General features: G+C 42.8%; 2 protein-coding genes across 3 annotated transcripts; both read left to right on the top strand.

Annotated features, from left to right (window-relative positions):
• The first annotated feature begins 666 nt into the window (after positions 1 to 666).
• On the top strand, positions 667 to 7,734 carry LOC122019212 (protein DEHYDRATION-INDUCED 19 homolog 2-like). Its single transcript, XM_042576708.1, has 5 exons — positions 667 to 925; positions 1,000 to 1,145; positions 4,341 to 4,418; positions 4,778 to 5,043; positions 7,354 to 7,734. The coding sequence occupies exons 1-5, from the start codon at positions 811 to 813 to the stop codon at positions 7,454 to 7,456; spliced, it is 708 nt and encodes a 235-aa protein (XP_042432642.1). The 5' UTR covers positions 667 to 810; the 3' UTR covers positions 7,457 to 7,734.
• Positions 7,735 to 11,015: 3,281 nt separating this feature from the next.
• Positions 11,016 to 11,561, top strand: LOC122000030 (60S ribosomal protein L29-1-like). 2 transcript variants are annotated; one of them, XM_042554609.1, is made up of 3 exons: positions 11,016 to 11,033; positions 11,112 to 11,215; positions 11,417 to 11,561. In XM_042554609.1, the coding sequence occupies exons 2-3, from the start codon at positions 11,114 to 11,116 to the stop codon at positions 11,510 to 11,512; spliced, it is 198 nt and encodes a 65-aa protein (XP_042410543.1). In that variant the 5' UTR covers positions 11,016 to 11,033; positions 11,112 to 11,113; the 3' UTR covers positions 11,513 to 11,561. The 2 variants fall into 2 exon arrangements, with proteins under 2 accessions (XP_042410543.1, XP_042410551.1); XM_042554617.1 differs by having other exon boundaries at positions 11,023 to 11,047.
• The last annotated feature ends 10,190 nt before the right edge of the window (positions 11,562 to 21,751 follow it).

The raw sequence follows: 21,751 nt of genomic DNA, 5'->3' as shown, positions 1-21,751 counted from the left end.
ACATAATCTATCAAATCAAAATTTATTCATAGATATACAATTAATTATATATTGAGTGAAACCCATAATAACTCGATTTTAAGTTTAAAAAGGTTTTTTTTAATCTATTTGAAGGTTCTGAGTAATTTGTTTTGAAAAAATTGATTATAATTTCATTGTTGCTATAACTATGTATTAAATATGATTTCGTAACTAGTGTAATATGCTTGATATAGATGAGGTTGGTAAAATAACAATGAGAATAATACCATAGGATAATTATATGTTCTTTTATCAGGGGAGATGTTTTTTCGATAAAAAATCAAAACAACCCTTTATTTGGTATTCTTCGTTGAATATAAAAAATTTTAAATATTTTTTAAAACACAGACTATTTAAATATATTTTTTTCAGACGGGATACGGAAAGACTACAAACAAACGATCGAAAAAAAACAAACAAAAATAAAATATGGCACGCCGGCCTCGACCGTTGATCTGCCGTGGGAAATGGGTACCGGTGGGCCCATGCTCAGGGAGGCGGGTAACACAGAAAGTGAACTAAATGGGGTTTCATTTTTGTGCTCAAATACGACGTGGAATTGAGAACGCCGGTCGGTCGGCTGTTCACACTTTTTGCCAAAATAATTTTTAATTAAAAAAAATCAAAATTAAAATCTCCTCCTTCTCTTCGCTTCCCTTCTCTCCCGTCCCCTCTTTCTCATCCCCATCTCTCTCATCTTTTTCGTGCTGCGGGTGGCAGTTCTCCGTGGCGGAATTGGCACCAGAATCTTAGGGTCAGAAAGGAATTGGGGAGGGTGATCGATCAACCATGGAATCCGATGCGTGGAGTCGGTTCTCCGCAGCTGCGTCGAAGCGCCACCAGGCCGCGCTTCAGTCGCGTTACGTCGACGCGTCCCGAGATCCAAGTCTTCGCAGCTGGAGAGGTACGGTGGTTCATGAATTTATGATTGTTGTGCTGTTGGCCGAAGTCATTCCTGATCGGTTGTTTTGTCTGTAGATCTGTTTCTTGGGTTTGAGGAGCTCGATGGCGGTGAAGATGATCTCCGCACGGAGTACCCCTGCCCATTCTGCTCCGAGGATTTCGATTTCGTCGGCCTCTGCTGTCACATCGATGACGAGCACCCTGCGGAGGCTAGGAATGTGGTACCACCGCCCTTCCCAGACCTTGGATTTTATGATTGCCTTTTAGTTTCCTATCTTGATATTTTGGTTGAAAATTGTTATTTTGGTAGCAAACATTTGGTGGTGGTGTTTGCAAGGTTTCCTTCCCTTCCTTTTGGTGCTTTTACTAGATTAGTTGCTTTTAGCTTGTAAATTATGAAGATTACTGGGTGTTGATGAATATGATAGATGATTCTCTGAAATACAGTATTTTTTTCATGGAAACTTCCTGGTGTCGCATTGAATGGAAAAATCTTAATTCAAATGCTTATTCTATTTATTAAAACTTATAATGTTTTGTTCCTTAAGATCGTGGTAAGTCTTGATTCTACTATCATCTATGACCATACAATAGGAACAGACTTATGCTTTCTGATTTCATACACTAAAAATGACCACCAATTTACTCAATAATCTCCAACTAGAGTACCCATTATAGTATATTGCCGTTATTCAGAGTCACCATTTTGTTGCACTAGAAGTGGGAAAATACTCACTGATTACTTTTAAGCAGTTGTCCACATCATGATGTTGCCGATGACTATGCTTCTTGCAAGATTAGATTCTAATAGGATATCCTTTTACATAATTATTTCTCATAGGTGGTTTTAGTTTATTTGGACAATTTCTATGATGTGATTTCTCTTGGTGACTAATTTTATTTGTCTCTTTGGTCTTCAAAAATGTTGTCGAGAGTTGTTTATTTGCTTGTTGCTTCCAATGTGATAAATATAATTTTAATGGGAAAAAATCAAAAGGCGCCTCTTATGTTCGTAATCGTCAAAAGAGTGCTCCATGTTGAAAAAAAAAATATATCAGAATTCAGAAGAGTGCTCCATCCTATTTTTCATTCAAAAATACCCTGATTCCAGCACCATTATAGTCGTTTTAGCCAAAATTGCTACATTTTATAGTAGTTTGGCTAAAACTATTATAAGTGTTAGTTTTAGAGTAGTTGTGACCAAGTTGGAGAAATTTTACCTAAGAGTAATTTTAATTAAGTAGTTTAACTAATGTTAGACCAGTTTTGATTAAAGTTAAAGCAATTTTGGCCTACTTTGATGTAGTTTTTACCAAAATTAGTTGAAGCAGTTTTGCTCCACTTACCTATTATGAAAATAGGATAAGATGTCCTTTTGATATTTTTTTCAACATGGAGCATTATTTTTTTCGATAATGAAAATAAGGGTTCTCTTTTGATTTTTGCCCAATTTTAATCCATTTCAGTATTTTTTTTTCGAACTCCACCCCCACCCTATTGCTTGATTCTACTGAAATAAAACTTGAACAGTCACCACCAGATCCTAGAGATTGTTTCTCTGATCCTTTTGCTGATCATATTCAATCCTCACATTTTAAATTATGCTATTTCATATTTTGTTTGGGTGTCTTTTTGTATATAGATCATAAGATTTCTCGATTCTTGATGCTGTTCAGAGCATCTGCTAACCATCCATTTTGGTGCTATTTCATTTACATCGCATCCATGAGTAACGTAATCACTTTAGATGCACTATCAGTGATCTTTTAATTGGAATCTGAGTTTGTTATGCTCACATATGAAGCCCATTATATTGTTTAACCTGTCATTTCTTGCCCTTTTATCCCAAAATGTTATGCAATCAGCAATATGGAATATGGATCTTATTTTTCATTATGCTAAGCTATATCATTATTGATATTTAAATCACTACTATTTTTTTTTTAGTTTCCCTTTACTTCTTATATCTTCAACTATAAATTGAGACTTTGTTTAAACAACTTATACACAAAATTAAGCATTCATTTTATGGTCAGTCAATTATATCTCACTCATAAAAATACATTTTTTTTACACGAGACTTATACACACTTCCTAAAGCACTGAATCCCTTCCTTGATCTCCTATGTCAAGATACCTAACCGGTTAGGAAATCAGATTATAACATTCTTAAAATCTGAATAACTGTAATCTCCCAACATTTTTTTTGATCAGAAGTTCAGAACAACTACAAGAAGAGGCGAAAGGTCCTACTTCAATCAAATTGGATCAGATTTTCATTTCATCTCCTCTCCTTCCTTTGGCTGCCAACTAATTGTTCTAGCTCTAAACAAACTCAATCAACCTATAAATGAAATTTCAGATTTAAAATAAGTTCAATTCAAATCAGTCAGTAAATAGATCATCATAACATCTCAATATTTAATGGGTTCAATTTTTCCTTAAAATTCATGTTTTTGCTTTAGTGATTTACCAAGAAATAAATGTAGTGAGGAGTGGCCCTTATATCTTGTATAATTGTACCACTATTCTACGAGGGTCTTGTTTGTATAATGATGTTAACTTCTTTAACTATTGTAGATCAAAATGGTAGCCTAGTGTTGTTAAAATTCCAGGTTGAAAAATAAACCTAAGTTTGTGACTGCTAGTTGCCGCAACAATATTTTTTTCTTGAGTTGGACTAATAACAATTACATTGTACAGAGTAATCTTACAAACAGTATGGATACAATGAGGATGCGCATCTGGAAGAGACTGTTGAATTCTGATGTCTGAATTCCCACAAAAAGGAAATTTTAGATGTAAATTTGATTTGATATGCTTCATATATAGTGTTACTTGCCAAAAGTTGAAAATGCAATGATTCAAATGATTTAGATAGGAAATCTTAATATAGCAAGAGAACAAAAAGAAGACCAGCAAAGGTCGATGATAGCAGGAACTTCTAAAAATATTTCTATTCAGATATATGATATGATTAAGGAAAAAAGCATGGCTAAGAGAAACATTCAGAAATAGTAATCTTCATTTTGTCTTTTTTTTCTTTATCTGAGTTGTTGTAGGGCTACTGAGTTGCTGTAGCACATCATATATCTCTTTTCCTCAGTTGTTGAAGGAGAGTCTTAGCACAACGGTAAAGTTGTTGCTTTATGACCTAAAGGACACGGGTTCAAATCCTAGAAACAGCATCTTGCAAAAAGCAGGATAAAGCTGCGTACAATGGATCCTTCCTCGGGACCCCGTATCACGGGAGCTTCGTGCACTGGGCTGCCTTTTTTTATTATTATTTGTATTATCTATGTATGATTGTTTATTGGCACCTGACAGTTGAACCAACTTCCTCTTCTTCTGTTGGAGCTTTTTTTGGATTCACTTTCAGTGGGGTTAATGATAGTTGAGATATATTTCATTTGCAGGTATGCCCTATTTGTGCAGCTAGTGTAGGAGTTGACTTGGTTGGACACTTGATGACACACCATGGAAATTTCTTCAAGATATCCTTTTTGTTCTCCTCTGATTGTTTCTAGCAAAATGAGTTTCTGTGTTATTTATCAATTATGGAATTGTTGGAATTTGAAAGGTCCAGTTATAAATTTAAATCGTAATACAACCTCCAAGTGCATATAACTTGATGATTTGCTATTATATGGTTACAACATTCTTCCTTCTTTTATTGTTTGTGATGCAAAAGCATCATAGGGGAATCATATGCTACGTACTAACTATGGATTTTTTTTTTTCTATTTTTCATAATAGATGTTGGATGATTTGCTAGTTAATATTTGATTCCATATCAGAAATTTGATAATAATTGATTTTTTGCTTCTGTACGAATTCCTTAATTTACTATCACATACAACGTAGGAGAAAATATCATAAAGGATCATCAGCTTCTCATACAATGCTTTCCCTATTTCGGAAGGATCTGAGAGAAGGCAATTTACATACTCTTCTAGGGGGATCTTCCCATAGGGTTCCTCCTCCAGCAGCAACTGATTCATTTATATCATCACTAATTTACACGTTGGCTTTGGATGAATCATCAAAAGAAGGACAAGCAGAATCTTTGAGTGAAGGAAACCTTACCAGCAATAATTCTGATGAAAACTTGGTTGAGAGGTATGCTATTTCTATGATTGAACTCCTATTTTAGATGCATGTGCAATTGGTGGAAAGCTATCAGCTATTTTTTTAATATTTTTTGTAGTTTGTGCTTTGGATTGACATCAATTGTTATTTTTTTTTCCTTTTAGCCAAGTGAAGCTCGGACCATTTAAGATGGTAGAATGTCTAAAGTATGATAATTTCATTATGATTTCATGCAAATTATGCTTAGTGTTTAGAACGTTTTTAACTTCTCAAGTTATCAATACACACACTCAATGCTTAAAATGGTGGTGAATTGTTTTTGTTTTCTTATCAAATACAATCCAAACTCTAGTAGTTACATTGATATGATAAAGTAGGTAATACTGGAAAGTAGTTTAAAATACTATATGATCAGCAAGTTCTCATTCTTATGTCCTTTGGTCGGCAATATCATCTATAGAACTTGCTTTGATGGTCATTTTTATTAGTGAATCAGTGATGTATATTAAGTCTTCCTGAATTCTGCAGGTGGGTGAATAGTACCAAAAAGCTAAACAAATGAAGCACATGGATGATGAATGTAGAATTCCTAGCAATCTTGGTCAATGTCTTTGAGTCATTTTGTCGCAGTTGGAAAAAGAATATTTTGCCAATTTCCATAATTAGTAGTGAAGATTGTGAGTATTCTAGGGTTTTCTAAGTTGGGAATTATTTTTGGACAAAATAATTCACAGTCCAAATTCCCCTAACCTTGTGAATTGTTCACCCTTGAAAGAATACTGGGTAATTAAAACTGGTTCATGCAACAATATTGTACAGATTAACTCATCGATATTTACTCTTTATGAGAATAAATGATATAGTTGAATCACTTTTGTGCCAACCAAATGCTTGCTTTTGATTAGCATTTATTATACAGTAAAAGATTAGGATTTTTATACGTACATGTCCATTCTTTTGCTTGAGATGAGAATGCAGAGAATGTGGGGTTACATGAAAACAAAAAATAAAAACATGCTATTCTCCAAGAGCAATTAAGTGTAGCTTAAGAAAATGATAGACGCTAAGTTGAGGTGATATAGAGATGTTCAAAGGTGATCAATAGATTCTACAATTAGTGAGGTTGAGTCAGATAGATTTGTAGGTGTAGGGGATTGAGGGAGATCCCTTTGATCTAGTATATATATATATAATGATTCAAGTGAGGAGTTTTGTGGGGTTGGTTTGAACAATTTTGCATATGGAGCCTTAGACTTCAAATAGAATATTGAATACATTCTGTTTAACTGATTCTAGGTAACTAAAACCTATTTCTTGCCTTTCTTACAAGGCCTCTTTCCATATTTTGTGGTAGAATACATTGATCATCTATAAAATGGACAACTGATTAGTTCTTTGTTTCAATTCACAAGTTTGGGGTATTCTTGCTGGCTTTAATAATCATATACTTGGCTTTCATCCTCTTGACTCTTTAGTCCCAATATGAGGTAGAAAAGATTAATTTTTTGGTCTGTGGGTTTGTGGGTTGGATTTGAAATTGTTGCTTATGCAGCCTCAGACATCATATGGAATTTTTAATACAGTTGTCTTGAATGGTTTTAGGTAACTACCCTATTTCTTGGTTAATCTGCTGCTGTAGAATGATCTAGATTTTTTAGTTAAGTTACATGGTTGTGTGTGGTAAAGTGCATTGTTTGCATAATAAATGGGCCACCTATAGCTTTCTTTTACACACAAATTTAGCCTATTCTTTCTGGGCTTCAATGAACCTTCATTAAATGTTAGTTCCTTTTTGAGGCGTATCCCTAGTTGTATAAATATGATTAAATATCTACAAGTTACCATTCTATGGTACATCAAATCTCTTTGTAGCTAACCTAGCAAAGACTCAAACTGTGTCTCGTTTATGGCTAATGTTAATTGATGTTTACATATGCAGTTGTAGTCTAGAAGCTCAATGATAATAAATGTGTTATGATATAGAACAAATATTATTCATGAAAAATTTGCATTTTCATTACTTATTTAAGTATCTATGTTAACATAAGATAAAAAAAATGCTGGTGAGCATTGTTTAGTGGTTATTTGCTCCAAATAATGGTTGCACCTCTTTTTATGGGCAACCAAACTTCTCGACAAATTTGCATCTGGGAAAAAAAAATTTGACACATTAGGATCTTTATCTAGTAATGGTTGTAGCCTTCCCATTTTCTTTTCTATTTTTTTACTGGGACAATAAATCTAAGCAAATGAATTATGCCATGTTCTCTAACTGTTTTTAGGTTTTGGTTCTCTAAATTTTTCTATAAGCCCATTTGATTAACGCATTACAAACCTCAGGGTTGAACCATCCCTAACTGACAAGGATCAGAAAGAGAGAGCAAGAAGGAGCATGTTTGTACAAGAGCTTGTTCTGTCTACCATCTTCGACAGCACATTGTGAGACAAAAATTTCATGGCTGGCGGTATTCGGTATTCGGAAATGCTTGACGAAAACAGATAAGCATGCTAGCAGACAAATTCTTGCCATTCATGAGCTTCATTCTATTCAAGTATATTAAAATAAAGTTTACATATTTAAGCAGTGAGGAGGCGGGAGAGAACAATGTATTGTGTGATTGTACTTAGTTCTTACTATCTTGAGATACAGTTTGGTAAGAGTGAAAATGGACAGCCACACAATAGGGGCTTATTTATAATGCAAAGATGCTTTCAACATTATCTAGCTAGGTGCTCATTTTATTGCAGTTGACTTGCAGAAGACTTGTACAGAACGCCAATGGTATATATATATAACCTCTATATAGATAGATATATAAATATTAATAGAATTTGCAAATCCAACAGTTGGTTTATTTTGTATAGAATTCAATGAAAGGAATGAGATAGAAGATAGTGAACTTCCGATTGTTTGCTACTAATTCAAACAAGTTGGATCCCAATCATCTATTCTAATTTTAATGGACTCGTGTTGGAAGATTGGAACTAAACATTTGAGGAATTGCTGCCTGTTTTGTTCCATTGTTGCAAGTTTTAGATGAGTAATCTGTTTTTGCTGGTATGGCGATCACTTCCCTACTTTTCTATGTAAATTGTTACATGTTGTGGTCATATTATGCCGAGAATGTTTGATAAAAGACATCGGTGGGTTTCTCCATGCAAAATGATCAAAACTAGGGTTGTAAATGAGCTGAGCCGAGCTTTGGAGTGTTCAAGCTTATTTAATAAGATAATCAAGTCGAGTCGATCCGAGTTTAAAATTAACCAAGCTTTTGAAATGAGTGTTCAAGCTTGGCTTGGTTTATTTTTTATAAGCTTGAGCTTGTTTGAAGCTTGGCTTGAACTTGGTTCGTTTAAATGTTATCAAGCTCTCAATTCAAGCTTGGTTCGAGCTTGGTTTGAGTTTGGTTCGTTTAAATATTATCAAGCTCTCAATTCAAGCTTAGTTCGAGTTTGGTTTGAGCTTGGTTCTGTTGGTGCGGGAAGCATCCGATGATCGAACTTTAGTTTTGACAATGACAAAGAGATTCTAAGTTAAGCTTAATTGTTATCTAATGTGTATGATCGAGTGTTTCAGGAAAGTCCTAGCTGTTGTTAGGCAAGTGGAAAACCCTAGGGGTTGGTAACCCTAGGTCATAGGGGGTGGTAACCTTATGCGGGAAGTCTTAGCGGGTCGGAGCTTCAGGCAAAACTCCTAGGAGGCGGTAACCCTAGGTTAAAATCCTGGTATCGCGAACCGGGTAGAAGTCTGGATGGGTCGAGGACCGGACATCCAGCACGAAGACCGGAAACTTAGGACGCTGAGCAAAAGTCCAGTCGGTCTGGAGGACCAAACTGGCAAAAGGTAAATTGTAGGATCAAAAAGAATTTAGATATCTCCACAATAGCATGATATTGTCCACTTTGGGCCTAGGCCCTCATGGCTTTGCTCTTGGGCTCTCCCCAAAAGGTCTCATTCTAATGGAGATATCTTTTCTCTTATAAACCCATGATCTTTCCCATGTGTTTCCAATATGGGACTATGTTTGCAACCTTGCAACCCCAATAATCCCTCCCTCAAACAAAGGACCATAGGCTTCCCACGTCTGATCCTCGACCCACCAGGTCTTCCTGCCCCTCGGTCCACCCGACCTACTAGGACTTCCTTGCCTAGTCGCAACTAGGACTTCCTGCCTGGTGTCTGGTCCTCTTGATCCAAACATAGGAGCCCCCACTTTCTTTGTTCGAGGTTAATATTGTACTCACATGGCTCAATCAGACCATAACTCTTGTGCACAGTCGGCGGTTAAATCTCCTGGCAGTCCGGGCTCTGATACCAATTGTATGATCGAAAAGAATTTAGATATCTCCACAATAGCATGATATTGTCCACTTTGGGCCTGGCTTTACTCTTGGGCTCTCCCCAAAAGGTCTCATTCTAATGGAGATATCTTTTCTCTTATAAACCCATGATCTTTCTCATGTGTTTCCAATATGAGACTATGTTTGCAACCTTGCAACCCCAACATAAATCTCCTGAGAGGGGTAGGTGAGGACGCGTTCCCCGTAGAGGGAATAGTAGGCGTCGGGTCGACCTAGGGTTTCCGGTCGGAAATTCGAAGTCAGACCCGGACAGTCCGACAACTGTCAAGTTTATCTATCATATTATTTCTGTGCTAACTTTGTTTTGCAGGGTTTGTGTTTGGGACTAACACATTTTGCAAGAGCAAAGGAGCATGTTATACCTCGAATGAACAGTATCCGAGGCGCCTCCATGGAGCTTAGAGGCGCCTCGGGTGCAAAGCTGGAGCTAGCTGCGAAACAATGCTGGAGGCGCCTTGGATGAAGATGGAGGCGCCTTGGACCTAAGGTTGGAGGCGCCTTCAACCAGATAAGTTGCGACCAGTTCTGTGCTGATCCACACGGGCGACTCAGGAGGCCTGGAGGCGCCTTGGACAGGCTTGGAGGCGCCTCCAGCAGTGCATAAAAGAAACTCTTGAGGCAGCACTCAAAGCATTCAATTCTAAGCGACCTTTCTACATTCTGCTGCATAAGAGATGCCCTGAAGTGCTGTTGCAAGTCCCCAACGACCTGAAGCTCCGAGATTCTGATTATTGTCGTCGATATAAATTTTTATTATTGCACTTATTGTAATACATATTTTTAAACATTTTGCACGATATAGTTGTTGCCCACAGTAAGCGATCAACGATCGCGGGCCTTGGAGTAGGAGTCGCCCTAGGCTCCAAACCAAGTAACTCCTAGTGCCTTCTGTGTTTGTGCTTATTTCTTTTAATCTTTCTGTTGCTTTATTCTAAACGAGTTCTACGAATCCGAAACGAGTGAAAGTCACGAGCGCTATTCACCCCCCCCCCCCCTCTAGCGCTTCTCGATCCAACAAGTTCGTTTAGATGTTATCAAGCTCTCAATTCAAGGTTGTTTGATTGTTTGAAACTTTTAATTGTTTGATTGGTTATTAAGATTGATAATTTAAATTTATTTATTTATTTTATTTTATTTTATTGTTTATTTAGTATATTGAAAAGAGTTTTATTAATAAATATGATTCGTGAACGTTGTTCACGAATATTGTTCACGAACATTGTTTACGAATATTATTCACGAATATTATTCACGAACGTTAACGAGCTAAACACAAATGTATTCAACCTTATTTGTTTAGCTTAACGAGCTATTCAAACTTGTTTGTTTAATTAATCTTATGTATATTGAACGAACATAAACAAGTTCTTACCAAACCGAACACTAAGCTTGTTCACGCAAGCTTGGTTCATTACCCCCCTAATCAAAACCGCGATAATATTTACCTTTTTTAATGTGAAAAAAATTTAGAAAGAATTTCGAGATATACTTGTTTCTAAAGGAAAATTTAACTTTTTGCGTAAATTAATCCAAATTTATATTTCAAAATAATAGTTGTCTAAGGCCCAACTCAATACCAACTTAGCCCAGTATGTGGCCCAATACCCCTATAAAATATAGCCGGCGAACAAGTTCTAGGTCACGCTGTGCTTCTCCAGGTGCGTCCCTCTCGGTCTGCTTCTAATTTCCCACTATCTACGATTTCTTCAATTTCAATATTCTTCTTCTCGATTCAGAAATGGCGAAATCAAAGAACCATACGGCGCACAACCAGTCGTACAAGGCTCACAGGAACGGGATCAAGAAGCCTAAGAAGCACCGGCACACCTCCACCAAGGGGGTACTCATCTCTCTTCTTTCTCCTCTTTCCACCAGTTTAGTTGTTTCCCCTTTGTTTGTTTGTTTTTTTAAACTTCCGATTATGTTTTTTTTTTTTTTTTTTTTTTTTTTTTGCATTTTATCCAATTATACACCTTTCAACGAGCATTTGATTTTGTAGATTCCTGTTAAAGTGTTTTTTTTTTATTTCATAATATCGCAGATGGATCCAAAGTATCTTAGAAACCTGAGATACTCAAGGAAGCATAACGAACTCAACAAGAAGGCTGCTGCCTCTGGTTCTGAAATGGAGCAGTAGATGGTTTCACCCTTTTAGATTCGATTCTGATAAACAATCGAGTAGCCTTCTTTGTTTTTTTTTTTTGTTTTTTTTTATTTCATTTAATTCTCATTTAATTTTAATTTTTTAAATTAATTTTATTTAAAAATAACTCTCATCCAATTATATTTTTAATTTTATTTTTTTCAATTTTATTTTTTTATTAATTTTTTAAATCAATTTCTTTATCAATTTTTTATCAGTTTTATTTTTTTCAATAATTTTTTATATGTTTATAATCTTTTATTTATTTTTAGTTTATATTTAAAATTAAAAAAAATACTACCAATTAATAATGAACACATTCATAACTTAGGAACAAACATATTTTTTTTCAAATGAAGAGTACATGTAATAATACAAAAAAATATATAAAAACATATAAAAATAAAAATCTTAATCAATATTGCCTCCAAATTCTGCTCTCGATACATTTGGTGGTGGTGCACCTATTACTTCGTACCACAAATGAGCGTGTATCCTGTAACGAGTGATCCATCTTTTAGCTTCATACGATGAATGTTGTCACCACCAAGTTGGAATGGGTGGTACAGGATAATGAGGATATAAGAAAACTTGTACGAAGTGATTGTCAATATGAGCAATAGCTATTTCTCAACGCTCTTGATTTGGAACTGGAGGAGTTCTTAATGGCAAGTGAGTAAAACAACTCCCAATATTCTCACCAAATGTATAAAGTACAAGATTGTACTTTGATGCGATGACAATTCCCAAAGGCATAGCGTCCATCCAATATATTTCTGGTGCCCACTGCTCGAAATAATTCAATGAGAATAATATATTGGTTACCAAATTTGGATCTGGATAAAGTAGATCATATAGATCCTTATTTTGTTGAATCTCTTCTATAAGCTCAAATCGTACTTGAACCCAACCTTCTTCACCATACCCAATTAGTGCAGCTATTGCTCTGAATCCACAATGACCATCACGTTGAACATCAACAGTGTGAGAAATATAACGCTGCAGAGGCACGGGTAATTTCTCAATATAAGTATCACGGATGGGTGGAACTGGAGAGTGATCATGAGTCGTTTGAGTATTGCGAACCTTCGACCCTCTTCCACGTCTTCCTCTCCCTTGAGATGTTGCAATCGATTGAGAGACCCTAGATCCTAAAGTGGATGCTTCTCTGAAAGAAGATATGCGGCGCCCACTTTGCTCATCTCTACCCGTAGGTCGACCTCTATGTTCTGTGTTGTATGAAGGAGCTCGCAATGTACTTTGAGATGGATCAATCATATCAAGAAACTTGTTTATCATATGCTCTCGCATATATGGATCCATCTCATCTAATATCTCAACAACGTGGGATGTCCTATTAGGTTCTGCTCCCTCGTCATTAAACTGATGTGTGTGTATCGACAATCTCCTCCAAATATGCGTTGATACTCTGAAGGGGAATGGGAATGGGAAAGTACTGGTAATGTGCAAGATCATGCTCGCATGGCAATCCGTATACAATTTTGATAGAACAGTTGTATCTGCTGGATAGCTGGTGAGATGTTTCCTCAAGACATTTTAGCTGACCAGAAATCAACTCCATTGCCTCTAATGAACTCCGACACCTTATTTGACTGAAAATGTCATCATGTAAATTGATCCTGTCCGAATGTTGAATCAATGGACGCTAGGCACGGGGCGCTCTTCGACTGCTGTCGTGGATCTTCGACTGGTGGCAAGAAGCTCCGGCGAACCTGCACAGAAGTCGGGCCGGGAAGGGGTTCCCGGCGGCGACCCTCCGACGCTCAAGTCAGGCGAAGCTCAAGAAAGAAACAGTGGCTTCAAAACTCGTAGAATGCGTACCTCCGGCGAAGAATGAGGGCCTTTATATAGGGCAGTGAAGAAGTGAGTGTACACCCACCGAGGTGTACACGTGTCCATGGCTCATACTCCAGTAAGGACTTGTCAGTGAGCTTCCCTAACCCATACTGCTACAGTCTCAGCATGTCCTCGATGGGACAGCGGAATCCCCTGTCACAAGATTTGGAGCATGGCCCACACGTGAAACATACCTGCTGTCAGAAAAAGACATTCCTTGTCCTTTTCCCCTTCGCTCCAGATCTGGCTCAACATCCGGCCGGACATATGCGGTGGTTTACTTGGGGAGATCTTCCATCACGTGCTTTGTGGAGACTATTAGCAGTGTTACCTTATGGCTTTGGCCGAGCGTGAAGTCCGCTCGGCCCCGCGACCTTTTCCACTGAGCGCCGGAACCCTGATTTCGACAGGGCGCCTTTAACCATCAGCCGAATATCGTCCGGTCGGCCAGCCGATCGGACCCATCCCTCTCCGGACGTTCGATTCCACCGGGCGGCCGGCCGGCCGTCCGGTCGGACCCGGCCCTCTCCGGATGGACAACTGCCACTGTGACTTCCACGTGGCGTTGACTCCATAGGGCGGGGTCCCCTGTTCTTACTACCGGATCACTTGCCTCCCCTCCAAGTCTAGTCGAAGGAGGCGAATAGTCCGACTAACTGGACTAAGAATCTGGCCGAGCGGCTCCTCCGTGCTGGTATCCTCCGCTCGGCCAACCATAGAGGTAGCCTTACGCGAATCAACAATGGCATTCGTCGGATCCCCTCGTGTTCTGCGCCAATCTTCGACATTAAGGTTGAGCATGCTTTTATTAAATGCTCCGAATGATTGAATGTCACGTGGAGCACTGCCATCGGCGTACGACGGCGGTGGCATGGTGTTTTGATGTGCTCGAAGCGATTCGAAATGGACGGCTCGATACATGCTTTGGTTCCCGTGACCTGGATCCAACGGTGGAGGTCGCCCGGCCTTCACCCTATAAATTCTTCGTTTCCTTCTCTCCCTCACTTGCCTCCGCGATTTCGAACATTGCCCCCTGCGCTTTGGAGCTCCGGCGATCCTGTTTCTGCTCTCCGACGCTCTCCGGCGCCTTTTCCTTGATCCCTTTCCCCGCAGCAAGGTTTTATATCTTTCCTTCCTCCTTTCCGGTGTTTCCTCCGCATTTCTTTCTCAGTTTCGATCCTTGAAACCTCCTTTCGTTTGCTGTTGTTTATCTCCTGCCTTTTCGCCTTTTAATTCTTTCTGATCCGCCCATGGGTAGCTCTTCCAATCCGGAAGATCAGTCGCTCGGCCCATGGTACACCACCATGCAGTCCCGATTCGAACAGCGGGACTTCGATATTTTGACAGACAATTTCGAAATCCCAGAGGATTTCAAAATTCGCTTAGCTGGTCCTTCCGCTTGGCCTCACAAGCCGCCGCGCGGAGCTTTTTGTGTCTTCCGAGACCAGTTTACCGTCGGTCTTCGTTTTCCTGTACACCCTTTCATCATAGATGTCTGTAATTTTTTCGGTGTGCCGCTCGGCAGTTTAGTACCCAATACCTTCCGTCTCCTCTGCGGTGTTGTCGTTTTGTTTAAGATTCACAACATCCCCCTCCGACCGGAGGTCTTCTTTTATTTCTATTACCCCAAGCAAGCCGAGCCGGGCACCTTCATGTTCCAAGCTCGGCCCGGCTTGGTCTTTTTCAACAAACTTCCTACTTCCAATAAACATTGGAAGGATTATTTTTTCTACATCCGTATGCCCGATCAGGCCAACTTCCCGACCCAGTGGCAGGTCAGCCTACCCCCCACTCCCGAGTTGAAGAAGTTCAAGACCCGACCGGACTATCTCCACGCCGCAAATATGCTAGCCGGTCTGCGACTTGACATCAATAAGCTTCTTCACGAAGGAGTGATGTACATCTTCGACTTGAGTCCTATACGGACTCCTCTTCCGGCCGGCTTCGGTAAGAACTTTGATTGGGCATTTGCTTTGATTGCTAACTGATTTATTTTCCTTTCTTTGCAGCGGACATCGTCATGGATTCGGTCATGGCCGGCGTTCTGAAGAGAAAGGCGGCGGCGCTAGAGGCCGCGGCGGCCAAGGAGATGAAAGCGTTGGGTATCCAGCCGGTCGGATCCCATGAAGGAGAGAGTGGAACTCAAGCTGAGTCGGCGGCTCAAGCTTCCCAACAAAATGTGGCTAGCGGCGCCACTCCCTCAAGAGAACGAACTGCCCCCGAGGAAAGTTCCGCTCGGGAGGAGGAGCAGCCTCTACAAAAGAGGCGCCGAGTGGAGACTCCCCTGCGGTCGGCAACCTCCGCGGTCCAACCATCCGAGCGGGTCACTCAATGTCGGTGCTACAATAGCCACCGATGACCTTGGGAGGAAGTTGTCTTCGTTGGAGAGCTAGAAGGAGAAGAGCTCTCCTTCCGCCGTCACTCACCCATGCGCCGTCGTCGCTCAGCCGAGCGCCATCGTGAGACAACCCTTTAGAAGGGATGCCAAACCGATTGTCGACCATCCTCCAGCCCACCATCACCTTGAAAGGGCCCCTAGCTGAGATGTGGGGCGATGCTCGGGCACGCACAGCGCTGATCCCCCTCGGAAACTTGGCCAATAGCCACATGCGGGAGGCCACGGGGGTAAGTTTGCTCTACTAAGTTTTGTATGCATTCTTTCCGATCGGCCGCTAATAACTATAATTTTCTTTTGCCAGAGATGGGTGGAGGAAATTGCGGTTTCCAACCGCTTGGCCTTGGTGGATGAAGAGCTACGACAACTGAAGGCAGCAGTTGGTCCATCCGGCCTTCAGGGCCCTTCATATTCCGATCTGCAGAAGGAGCTGAAGAAAGCTCAAACTTTGCTGGCGGCCGAGCAGAAGAAGACAGCCGACCAGGCCCACGCCTTGACCGAGTCCGAGCGACAAGTCAAGTCGCTTGACACAAAAATAACCCTGGCCACCACTCGGAAGAATACAGCTATCTCCGATCTGGAGAAGAAGAACGTTGAGGCTCGGGGCCTGGAGCTGAAGATAAAGGAGTTGACAGAGCAGCTCGACAGGGAGAAGGCGGGTCGCTCGGCCGACGCGACTAAGATTCAGAATCTGAATGAGGCCCTTACTGGCTCCCAGGCGGCTTTCAAAGAATATCAAGATGCCGAGCCGAGTCGAGTTGCTGCCTTAAGACAGAGCTATATCCGCTCGCCCGAATTCTCGGAGAAAATATGCAAGCGGATGTACACAGCCTTCGACTTGGCTATGACCGCCACCACCACTTATCTGAAGTCTAAGGGTCTTCTTCCGGAGTCTACTACTATTCGGCCGGCGATCAAGTGGCGCTTCTGAATAACATTCCCAGGGACCTCTATGATTATATTGAGTAGTTTTCTGTAATTCGGCCACTCGCCCGGATATCATCCTTTTTTGTAATTGGGCTTCTCGGCCTAAAGCTTTACCTTTAATGCAACGTTTTCCTTGAATTTGCTGTCTCCTTTCATAGCCAAAATATGTGTTCATCCGCTCTGCCATTATTACCCCTCTGCTATTCGAAAGGGATTTTTACCAAGTGCCTGGCATTGCCCTGCCGTTCGGCTAAACATGTAATATTTCGCCTACTTAATTTTCCGCTCTGATAGCAGAGATCCTTCGCTATGTATCGAGCAAATACTTTTTGGCTCTGGGCCGAGCGGAACGTAGAGACGATGTAATGATATTGAGGGTGAGTTTCTGGGGCAATTGTATTCTCTTTATAGGCATTCCCCGCTCGGAGGGTTTATAGACGCCGGCTCGTCTCACGATATTTAATGTCGGAGCTCGACGATCTTCCACTCGGACGTTTATAGACGCCGGCTCGTCTCTCGATATTTAACGTCGGAGCTCGACGGCCTTCCGCTCGGACATTTATAGACGCCGGCTCGTCTCTCGATATTTAACGTCGGAGCTCGACGGTCTTCCGCTCGGACGTTTATAGACGCCGGCTCGTCTCTCGATATTTAACGTCGGAGCTCGACGGTCTTCCGTTCGGAGGGTTCATAGACGCCGGCTCGTCTCTCGATATTTAACGTCGGAGCTCGACGGTCTTCCGCTCGGAGGGTTTATAGACGCCGGTGCCTCGATTTTAACGCCTGAGCTCGGCGGTCTTCCGCTCGAGGGTTTATAGACCTCGCGTCTCGATATTTAACGTCGGAGCTCGACGGTCTTCCGCCGGAGGGTTTATAGATGGCTCGCCTCTCGATTTTAACGTCGGAGTTCGACGGTCTTCCGCTCGGAGGGTTTATAGACGTCTTTCGATATTTAACGTCGGAGCTCGACGGTCTTCCGCTCGGAGGGTTTATAGATGCCGGCTCGTCTCTCGATATTTAACGTCGGAGCTCGACGGTCTTCCGCTCGGAGGGTTTATAGACGCCGGCTCGTCTCTCGATTTTTAACGTCGGAGCTCGACGGTCTTCATGGCTAATTTTTAACACAGCCGCTCGGCAGGAATGATAGCCATCCTTTTAATTCATTTCTGCTTCCTACATTACAAGGACATGGGCAACTAGAATATACATAAATATGTGTTACACCAGTGCACCTTTCATCCGGCACGATAAGGCTGGAGATGATTCGCACTCCATGGCCGATCCAGCTGTCGCCCGTCTTCATCCTCCAAATTAAGGGGCCCGCCCACGGTGCCTCTAGCTTGCCGACGTCGCCGACCGGCTTGACTTTCTTCCAGACGAGATCGTCGACCTGGAATGATCTGGGGATTACGCGGCGGTTGTAGTTTTGCTTCATCCGCTGCCGGTACGCCATTAGCCGAACGGACGCCTTGGCTCTTTCTTCTTCGACCAAATCCAGCTCCATGTTCCTCCGCTCGGCGTTGTCCTCATCGTAATTTTGGATCCGAGCGGACTCGACGCCGACTTCAACAGGAATGACCGCTTCACCGCCATACACCAAGTGGAAAGGCGTGACACCCGTCCCTTCCTTTGGAGTCGTTCGGATGGCCCATAAGACGCCCGACACTTCATCTACCCAACTTCCTCCCAAGTGATCGAGCCGAGCGCACAGAATGCGAAGAATTTCCCGATTGGCTACCTCGGCTTGACCGTTACTTTGGGGATAGGCCACGGACGTGAAGTGTTGCTCGATGCCATAGCTTTGGCACCAATCTTCGAGCAACTTTCCTGTGAATTGCCGCCCATTGTCGGAAACCAATCGGCGAGGGATGCCGAACCGACAGATGATGTGTTGCCAGATGAATTTTTTGACCATCTGTTCGGTGATCTTTGCTAGCGGCTCAGCCTCCACCCACTTGGAAAAATAATCGACCGCCACAAGCAAAAACTTCCTCTGCCCGGTCGCCATCGGAAATGGACCAACAATATCCATTCCCCATTGATCGAACGGACATGAAACGGTTGATGCCTTCATTTCCTCTGCCGGTCGGTGGTAGAAGTTATGGTACTTCTGGCACAAAAGGCACGTCAACACGGTCCGAGCGGCGTCCGCTTGTAAAGTCGGCCAAAAGTACCCAGCTAGCAGGATCTTCTTAGCCAGCGATCGTCCGCCCGGATGCCCACCGTAGGATCCTTGATACACTTCTTGGAGGATATACGCCGCGTCTTCCGGGCTCACGCATTTCAGTAACGGGCGGGAGAAAGCCTTCTTGTAGAGCTGATCGCCGATGAGTGTGAACCGACCGGCTCTCCTCCTTAGCAGCTGAGCTTCATTCTGATCGGACGATGTGGCGCCCGAGCGCAGAAACTCCGTGATGGGTGTCCTCCAGTCGCTCGGAAATGCGAGGCCCTCCATCCGATCGACATGCGCCACCAAAGATACTTGTTCAATTGGCTGCTGGATGGCGATCGGCGTCATTGAACTTGCAAGCTTGGCTAACTCATCAGCCGCTTGGTTCTCCGCTCGGGGTATCTTTTGGATGATAACTTCTCTGAAGTCAGTCTTGAGCTTCTCGAAGGCTTGAGCGTAAAGCTTGAGCCGAGCGTTGTTGATTTCAAAGGTGCCTGTCAGCTGCTGACGGCCAATTGGGAGTCTGAATGGAGTGTTACCCGTCCGGCACCTACATGCCGGGCGGCCTGTAAGCCGGCTATGAGGGTCTCATACTCTGCTTCATTGTTGGTAGCTTTATAATCCAGCCGAACGGATAAGTACATCTTTTCTTCTTGAGGGGAGAGCAACAGTATCCCAATCCCGCTTCCGAGCCGAGTGGATGATCCGTCCACAAATATTCTCCACATAGCTTCCGGCTCTGAATTCTGAACTTCAGTCACAAAATCCGCCAAGGACTGTGCTTTGATTGCCGAGCGGGGCTGATATTGGATGTCAAATTCACTTAACTCCGTCGTCCATTTAATGAGCCGCCCGGACGCTTCTGGATTCAGCAATACACGCCCGAGTGGGCTATTGGTTTTGACAATGATAGTATGCGCCAGGAAATATGGACGAAGGCGCCGAGCGGCGAGGACCAGAGCGAAAGCTAGCTTTTCGAGCCCAGTGTAGCGAGATTCAGCATCTTTTAAAATGTGACTAAGGAAATACACAGGCTCCTCTCCGCTCGCCCTCACCAGTGCTGAGCCGATTGCCTGCTCGGTCGAGGATAGATAAATACAAAGTGGCTCACCAATAGTCGGCTTGGCTAATACCGGGAGCGAATTCAGATATGCCTTTAAATCTTCGAACGCCCGGTCGCATTCTTCATCCCAGTGAAATTTTGTAGTCTTGCGTAAGATCTTGAAAAAAGGAAGGCTCCGATCGGCGATTTTGGAGATGAATCTGGACAGAGTGGTTATCCGACCGGTCAAACGCTGCACTTCCCTTGTATTTCTTGGAGGCGACATATCTTGTAGAGCTTTCACCTTGCTGGGATTTGCTTCGATGCCCCGCTCGGTCACTATGTATCCCAAGAAACGCCCTCCTTTTGCTCCGAACAGGCACTTCTGGGGATTTAGCTTGACTCCATATTTGCGTAGCGTTCGGAAGGTTTCTTCCATGTCCTTGAAGAAATCGGCCGCTAGGACGGACTTAATGAGAATGTCGTCCACATAAACTTCTAGATTCCGCCCGATCTGCTCTCTAAATACTTTATTCATCAAGCGCTGATAGGTGGCTCCCGCATTCTTCAATCCGAACGGCATCACATTATAGCAATATGTGTCGTCGGCCGTCACGAAGCTGACTTTTTCTTGATCTTCACGGGCGAGCGACACTTGATGATAGCCTTGGTAAGCGTCGAGCATACATATTAATTCGCAGCCGGCCGTAGAGTCCACTAGCTGATCTATCCGAGGCAGAGGATAAAAGTCTTTCGGGCAAGCTTTGTTGAGATCCCGAAAATCTATGCATACTCTCCACTTGTTGCCCGGCTTGGAGACTAATACTACGTTCGCCAGCCAGCTCGGGAACTGCACCTCGCGGATATGGCCGGCCTCCAAGAGTTTTTCCACCTCCGCTCGGATGATGGAATTCTGCTCGGCGTTGAAATCTCTCTTTCTCTGCTTTACTGGTCGTGCGTCCGGTCGGACGTGTAGTTCATGCTGCGTTATGCTCGGTGAAATTCCGGGCAGCTCATGTGTCGACCAGACGAAGACATCATGATTTCTCCTGAGGCATTGGATCACCTCCTCTTTCTGGTTGGCCTCCAGATCGGACGCGATGAATGTTGTAGCCTCCGATCGGGTGGGGTGTATCTGTACTTCCTCCTTTTCTTCGTAAACTAAAGAGGGAGGCTTTTCAGTTATAGCATTCACCTCAATCCGTGGCGATTTTCGAGCGGAACTTGCTTCTGCTCGGACCATTTCAATGTAGCATCGCCGAGCTGCCAGTTGGTCTCCCCGTACCTCTCCTAGTTTATCTTCGACGGGGAACTTGATCTTCTGGTGGAAGGTTGAGACGGCCGCTCGGAACTCACTGAGCGCCGGTCGCCCCAAAATGACGTTGTAGGACGAGGGAGAGTCCACCACCACGAAGTTCACTGTCCTCGTCCTCCTGAGCGGCTCTTCTCCCAGTGAGATGGCTAGCCGGATTTGCCCCACCGGCAGGACTTCGTTGCCCGTGAACCCGTAGAGTGGAGTTGTCATGGGCAGCAGCTCGGCTCGGTCAATTTGCAGCTGATCGAATGCTTTCTTGAAGATGATGTTGACCGAGCTCCCTGTATCAATAAAAACGCGGTGGATAGTATAATTCGCTATTACCGCTTTGATGAGGAGAGCGTCGTCATGCGGCACTTCGACCCCTTCCAAGTCTCTGGGCCCGAAGCTTATCTCGGGTCCGCTCGCCCTTTCCTGACTGCAGCCGACCGCATGAATCTGGAGTTGTCGGACGCTCGCCTTCCTCGCTCGGTTAGTGTCCCCTCCGGTCGGCCCGTCAGCGATAATGTTGATCTCGCCTCGGGAGG

Source organism: Zingiber officinale, chromosome 1A (genome assembly GCF_018446385.1).
Source record: "Zingiber officinale cultivar Zhangliang chromosome 1A, Zo_v1.1, whole genome shotgun sequence".
In the NCBI taxonomy this organism is placed as follows: Eukaryota; Viridiplantae; Streptophyta; class Magnoliopsida; order Zingiberales; family Zingiberaceae; genus Zingiber; species Zingiber officinale.
This window is presented reverse-complemented; position numbering and strand designations above follow the sequence as displayed.

Excerpts from the sequence above, each read along its gene's own strand:
- LOC122019212 (XM_042576708.1), top strand. The coding sequence starts at position 811 with ATGGAATCCGATGCGTGGAGTCGGTTCTCCGCAGCTGCGTCGAAGCGC. Across the intron at positions 926-999 it reads AAGTCTTCGCAGCTGGAGAG|ATCTGTTTCTTGGGTTTGAG; the intron begins GTACGGTGGTTC and ends TTTTGTCTGTAG. Across the intron at positions 4,419-4,777 it reads ACCATGGAAATTTCTTCAAG|ATACAACGTAGGAGAAAATA; the intron begins ATATCCTTTTTG and ends ATTTACTATCAC.
- LOC122000030 (XM_042554609.1), top strand. The coding sequence starts at position 11,114 with ATGGCGAAATCAAAGAACCATACGGCGCACAACCAGTCGTACAAGGCT. Across the intron at positions 11,216-11,416 it reads GGCACACCTCCACCAAGGGG|ATGGATCCAAAGTATCTTAG; the intron begins GTACTCATCTCT and ends ATAATATCGCAG.